This window comes from Alnus glutinosa, chromosome 10, assembly GCF_958979055.1.
Source record: "Alnus glutinosa chromosome 10, dhAlnGlut1.1, whole genome shotgun sequence".
Classification (NCBI taxonomy): Eukaryota; Viridiplantae; Streptophyta; class Magnoliopsida; order Fagales; family Betulaceae; genus Alnus; species Alnus glutinosa.
This window is the reverse complement of record NC_084895.1, coordinates 369,002-376,218: the sequence shown is the minus strand read 5'-3', so window position 1 is coordinate 376,218 and position 7,217 is coordinate 369,002. Positions and strand designations below refer to the sequence as shown.

The 7,217-nt window shown below is 36.3% G+C and overlaps 1 protein-coding gene across 1 annotated transcript; it reads left to right on the top strand.

Moving 5' to 3' along the window:
• The first annotated feature begins 1,125 nt into the window (after positions 1–1,125).
• On the top strand, positions 1,126–3,603 carry LOC133880669 (subtilisin-like protease 4). Its single transcript, XM_062319653.1, has 2 exons — positions 1,126–2,185; positions 2,462–3,603. The coding sequence occupies exons 1-2, from the start codon at positions 1,168–1,170 to the stop codon at positions 3,601–3,603; spliced, it is 2,160 nt and encodes a 719-aa protein (XP_062175637.1). The 5' UTR covers positions 1,126–1,167.
• Positions 3,604–7,217: the final 3,614 nt, after the last annotated feature.

Below are 7,217 nucleotides of genomic sequence, written 5' to 3'. Positions count from 1 at the left end.
CACAAAATCCCCTTTATGACCCTCTCCTCCCTCGAGTACACCTTGAACCAGACCCCCTCACCAGCTCGAACAGACTCCCTGCTCCCGAACACCGCCTCGTCCGAGACTTCATGACCCGATGCAGGGTCAAGAACGCGGGCGAGTAGGGCTGATTGCTCAACCCATCCACATCGAGCGCTTGCTCGTTGATGTGAGGGAGGTAGAGGAGAGTTGTCGAGTTAGGTAAGGGCTTCCACACTGGGTCCAAACCCGAGAAGCGAACAAAGAAGGCTCAGATTCTCAAGTGGCAATCTCTGCCATTGGATTGAAATCCATGATATTGGAGAGAGAGAGATGGCCAACTGGAGCTCGGGGGAGATGGACAGGCGGCAAGAGGGGAGAGAGAGGGGGAGAGAGAGAGAGAGAGAGAGAGGCTGTAGATGTTTCATGTTTGGGGCTATAGATTCGAGGGAAAGAAAAAAAAAAAAGGTTTCTGATGTGGTAATGCCACGTCAGGGTGCAGGTATTTGGGTGCGACTATTTTTTTTTTTTTTTGTAAAAAAAAGCTCTAATTATGGAGTCAAGAATATCAGTTAGAATCCTTATTTTACGCTCTAAATATAGGGTCAAAGAACACGTACTTTTATTGGAATCGAATCAATATTAAGAAGAAAAAAAAAACCGTGAATATTGGTGGACGACCGACCACCCGATAAAGATGGCATATATGCATGGCTGGCTTCGAAGGACATGCACAACAGCAAAATATAAAGGCCAGTGTCCTCCCTTTCTTTATCTCTCTATATTTTTGTAGAAAGAGTTTGGGTGAATATATTATCAATATATTCATCCAAAAAGAATATATTATCAATAAGATCTGAAGTATCGAAAATAGTTCATCTCTGTTTCATTCAAAAAATATTATACTTTGACCCTTCTAGAAGAGAAATCTTAGTTCCGTCTTGATTGGAGGTGGATGAGATGACACTGAGCAGTTGCACCAGTGGTTGTACAAACATGGAGAACAAGCGTGGACTCTTGCAAGCATTAATGGTGGCTACATCTCTTCTGATCAGTCTCATTTTCATGCTTAATCTCTCACCAACAATGGCTGCAGATGAAGAAATCATGAAGCAAAGGAGCTCACAAATATACATTGTTTACGTGAAAAACCCGCCGGAGGCAAGAATGAATAATATGGAATATTCAAATGATGATATGGAGAAGTGGTATGCGTCATTTTTACCGGATGATGCTTTAAACAATATAGAAAGCTCGGAGGATGATCAGCAGCAGCCACGCATGGTTTATTCGTACCGACATGTGGCGAGTGGTTTTGCAGCAAGATTAACAGCTGAGGAAGTGAAAGCCATGGAGAAGAAGGACGGATTCATTTCGGCGTTGCCGGAAAGGATTCTGCCGTTGCAAACAACTCACAGTCCTGAGTTCTTGGGGTTGAGCATGCAGGAGCCGGGATTTTGGCAAGGCTCCAATTTTGGAAAGGGTGTTATTATCGGAGTTTTGGACAGCGGGATATTGCCGAGTCATCCTTCGTTTAGCGACGACGGAGTGCCTCCCCCGCCGGCGAAATGGAAAGGCAAGTGTGAATTCAATGGCACAAATTGTAACAACAAAATAATTGGCGCGAGAGTTTTCCGAGCAGGAACAAAGATAACGGGACCTACACAATTTGATGATTCAGGCCACGGCACCCACACAGCCAGTACTGCAGCTGGGAATTTTGTAAACGATGCCGCTGCATTATGGAATGCTAAGGGTACTGCAGCTGGGATTGCACCTTACGCGCACTTAGCAATCTACAAAATATGCTACAATAACGGTTGCGGTGAAAGCGACATTTTAGCCGCGCTTGACTCTGCCATTGATGATGGTGTGGATGTGATTTCCATTTCTATTGCCGGAGGCCCCGCTCCTTTCTACCAAGACGGCCTTGCACTGGGTGCATTCCGTGCAATCCAAAAGGGAATTTTTGTGAGCTGTTCTGCCGGGAATAGTGGTCCCAACCATAGTACTTCAATGAACTTGGCCCCATGGATTCTCACAGTTGGAGCAAGCACCATAGACAGAAACATAAGGGCGACAGCAAAGCTTGGAAATGGGGAAGAATATGATGGTGAATCCCAAGTCCAGCCTCAAGATTTCAATCCAACCACATTGTTGCCTCTTGTTTATGCGGGTGATTTTGGTAATGTTAAATCAATCGCTACTTATTACAAAAGTTTAACTTTATATATAGAAAAATGCTTAATTTATATTCCAACACACTTCCTCACGTGTGAGTTCGATCAAACTCTCCATTAATTATACATGTAAAATATTTAATTGAAATGGAAGGTGAATGCATTTCAGAAGTTTACTCTAATAGATTCCATGTTAATTTAATCACAGTTTATCCCAAAAAGATTTAAACTTAATTATAAAAAAATTGTTTAATTTATTTATTTAATTTATATTGTAACAGATGACCCGCCTTCGGCTGTATGCGACCCGCCTACATTGGCAAAGATTGACGTGAAAGGAAAGATAGTGTTATGTGAATCTGGTTGGATCGGAGGAAATAACAAAAGTAAAGCAGTTTCAGCTGCTGGTGGAGCTGCCATGATTATCATCAACTCACAGGTTGACGGCTACACTGTTATGCCTGACCATTACGTACTTCCCGCTACACAGGTTAGCCATGCTGCAGGGTTGAAAATCAAAGACTACATCAAGTCAACCAAGGCACCAACAGCCACAATCTTGTTTAAAGGAACTGTGATTGGTGGGGATAAGCCATCGGCTCCATCAGTCGCCTCCTTTTCTTCTAGAGGCCCAAACACGCTGAGCCCAGGGATTATGAAACCAGACATTATCGGACCCGGCGTTAACATTATAGCGGCATGGCCAGTTCCTGTGGAGAGCAACATTAATTCGCAACCAACATTTAATTTGATGTCCGGCACCTCAATGTCATGCCCTCACCTTAGTGGCATTGCAGCTTTACTCAAGAATTCACACCCTGATTGGTCGCCCGCTGCCATCAAGTCTGCAATCATGACCACCGCTGACGACACACTAACCGGGGGAGAAAATCCCATTACCGACGAAAATCTTCTTCCCGCCGATATCCTTGCCACCGGCTCTGGCCATGTTAACCCATCAAAAGCAAACGATCCGGGGCTTGTTTACGACATCCACCCTGATGATTACATTCCTTATTTATGTGGTTTGAATTACGATGATCAAATGATGGCGGCTATTGTGGCGGGGGATATCAAGTGCTCAGAAGTGAAAAGCATACCTGAAGCACAACTGAATTATCCTGCGTTTGCAATTACACTGGGGTCTAGTAGTGACACTCAAACTTACACACGGACGGTGACAAATGTGGGGCGAGCTAACTCGACTTACAGTCCAGTTGTTTTTCCGCCTCGAGGGATAGGCGGCATAAACGTAACACCTGCAGAGATGACATTCACAGAGATGAACCAGACGGCGACTTACACAGTGACGTTCATCCCAACAAGCGACGCTGTCAAGCCGCAGGGTTTTGCTGAGGGATATCTCATATGGGTTTCTGATCACTACTCCGTTAAAAGTCCAATATCTGTCACTTACGTATGAGAAATAGGCACCAATAATATCCTAGCCAGAGTGTCAACGGCCGACCAGGGGAAGCTAGGAATTAATAAACAGCAAAGGAAACTTATATTAAGGGGTACTGAGGGGTGTCACGCATATGCAGATAAGACTAGTGAGCTGATCGAACTCTCCAAATGTTCTTTAAATTTTAGTTAAATAATTTACTTTTATTATTTTATCTATCACTTTTAAAAAGTTCCTTACATCAAATTTTTTATATACATTTTTTTTATTTTAAACAAATATTATTTTTTATTGATTTTGAGAGCAACCACTTTAACAATTTTAACTATTATGAAAAGTTGCTCCAAATAAGTAAAATAAACTTTATCCAGAAAAAGGGTATTCACAAAATAAATCTAACAACTCAAGCATGCATGATCCGTCAATATTTCCTTCAATTAAAAAGAAAAAAAAAAAAACCAAATTGGCGAATTTTAATTAAACTGTAAAGTTTTATTTTCATTCTTTTTTTTTTAAAAAAAAAAAAAAAAAAAAAAAAAAAAAAGGAGCTGCTTTAGAAAGAAAAATCCACAAGGAAAAAGTTTGTAAAAGAATTAAGAAGACGATTGATTTTCAAGAGCAATTTATCCCTACCATCACTAGTGCCATCAAATGAGTTTAACCAGCATCATATCCATATATATTGTTGACCAACCCAATACAATATCTCGTTATAAAACAAATTAAAACCAAAACATCATTGGCCTCCAAGCCATGTCCAACATAAATATAACAAAAAGATCCAACATATATGACCAATAAAATTAAATCTTAAAACTTTTGGAGCTACTACAATTAGAAAGACTAATTAAGCAAAAACTGCTACAATTAATAGTCTCCAAGCCCTCGCAAATTGTGTGATATTAAACTTTGCTTTTGTGTTTGATGTTTGATGTATGTTGGTGTTTCAATTGAAGAAAGTCTGGGCAGTCCCCGACGATAGGATTTAGATTTTTCCTTTCGCTAGTAGCTCAAATTTGTGGCTTACAGGGTATTTTTTACCAATTTCCTACCATTTAGTTATATTCTCTGCACTGTATTCTTCGTTTTTAGATTTGTTGTTGGGAAGTCCGTCTCTGTCCGTCTCTTTTTTTTTTTTGAGTTTTTTAATCCTTGTGCCATTTCTTTATTTGCTTAGGAAAAAAAAAAAAAACACACCAAGTACTGATTTTGAATTTCTCTCTATGGAAAAGAACATCAAGAAACTAGATACAAAAGATTAATACAAGAAGAACAGTTCAAAGAAAAAAAATAATACAAATCTAAAAATATAATACCTGTAGAGCAGCTAGAGAAAAGATTTTTAGAGAAAATAGAAAACTTATTACTTTCAAGGAACACTTACTTAACCCATATCATCTCTCGTTACTTTTATAATCTCTTTTCAAAGTTTAAAAACCCTTAATTTAGTATATCGAGCTTTTAATTTTTTATAATTTTATTTATTTGGAACATGTGTCAGCATTCTAATATAAGTGAGGTATGGTAAAAAAAATGGAAGAAAGACTAACAAAGTGCCAATTGAATTTTTTCATTAACGACAAATACTATTATGGTTTTTTTTTTTAAAAAAAAATGATAAGAGTACCTAAAATTTTATAACGGAAAGCTTACAAACTCACGTCAGCTTCAAATTAAAATAAGTTTGTTAAATAAATATATGAAATAGAGAATATATGTGAAAGAGAAAGAGCGGAAGAGAAAGAGCGGAAATATATTAAGGACTACATTGTATTGAGTCTTGATACTAACATATTACAAGAGACCTCTATATATAGATAGGCTATGAGTAGTGACCAAGAAACCCTAGAGTAATTAAGGTAGGGAATAAACTGTTGTAATATGTGTGTTACAAACATTATTTCATTTTTAGCCATCTTTAAATGTTTTACCATTTGGTATTAAAATATATTCATGAGTTTTATGACAAAGAAAAAAAAATTTGATTTATTAAAATATATATTTATGAGTTTTTATTTTGTAACCGTTGGTTATTAAAAATTGTTTTTATGGCTTTTTAATCTTCAAACATTTTGTCATTATTAAAGTTTATTACTTTTGATTTGTAACGGTTAATAGTTATGAGTCTTATGACCGTTTGTCATTCATGAGCCTTAAAAGAAAATCTATAGTGCTAACATTTTTTGATCGTTTATATAAATTGAGTTCCCAATGCATTTGAGAACAATCTTCTTCTTTGGCTAAAACCTCTAACATATTTTTCTAGTGTGCATTCATATATTTCAACGTGAATTTGGTTTTAAGCCATAAAGCTATTGTTATATTATTAGCTTTTCTACAAGAAAAATATTCTAAAGTCTCCCATCCACTTTGATCAAAGGGTTGTTCTATTTGATCTTTGTTATTGGAAGTGTGTCCTTAACGAAGATAGACGCTATAGTCTAATCCTGGGAGGTTGCGTGTCAAGAGATCCGATCACACCGAGTTATACACTCCGGGAGGCACGAATCAACCTTTAAGGACAACGCTCTTGCGTGATTCTATAGCATTGTGAGATCTTTCCTTAATTTAATTTTAATCTCTTGTACAGTATTTATTTTATTATTATTATTATTTCGGATCAATTTGGTCTAGTATCAACAATAATTTTTCAATCAATTATTTGTTTAACAATTATTTATTTAATTGTTAATTTTCATATTGATATTATTTTATTTCAATAAGAACTTTGTGCACCATCCAAAATTATTTCCAACAATCTTAAAGGTTGATTTACGTTGATGGTTGCACAAATATTTTGATTAAGGTGATAACAATGGTATTTGAACTTATGAGAAGTTAAATACAATTGGAGTTTGCGGTATGCAATTCGCATACAAGAAAGATGAAATCAATTAGTGGTTGAAAAGATGAAGACTCTGTTGTGAAAAAAAAAAAAAAAATTATCTGATTTGTTTGTCAGAAGAAAAGCTTGATTTCATTTGTCAATATTGGAAGTGAAAATATTTTTGGAAAAAAGAATTTTTCAATTATTTGAACTCAAATTTGTATTATTTAATTTGCTTGTCAAATAATCTTTTCGTGTTAGGTCACGAATCTTGCAATAAAAGTTGAGACTTTTATATAATTTTAGAACTTAGTAATTTCTATTTTGTTTTGCTGAGTTTGTTGGAGAACATTCACATCTATTAATAATAACAAATGTGAATGATTACTTATGTTGTAAAAAAGAAAATAAACATTGCTAATTGTGTGCAAAGAATACTATTTTGCTGAATATTCTTGTAGGTAAGCACATGTAAGAGGAAGAGATGTGGTGTGCATGTTCAATTGATCGGTTTTCATGACACTCAATTAGTATGTGGTGACTTAGCCTATTTTGGAGGATTTTGGAGTAAAACCGTTGGCTCCGCTGTGAGTTCTTAAATTATATTTCCTATGTCTTGATTTTTTTTTAAGACATGATATACAATTTCATTTATTAAAATGAAAAAAAAAAAATCAAGTAATGAAGGTGCTCCTTGATTGAATTAAAGCTGATGAAAAAATTATAATTATGTGAATATTGTATCTAATAAGCGGCATATGTTGATTGATCTATTTGGAAAAAAGAAATAGCATCTAGCACTTAT

Coding starts and splice junctions, on each gene's coding strand:
- LOC133880669 (XM_062319653.1), top strand. CDS start 1,168: ATGAATAATATGGAATATTCAAATGATGATATGGAGAAGTGGTATGCG. Junction 2,186..2,461: donor TGTTTATGCGGGTGATTTTG/GTAATGTTAAAT, acceptor ATATTGTAACAG/ATGACCCGCCTTCGGCTGTA.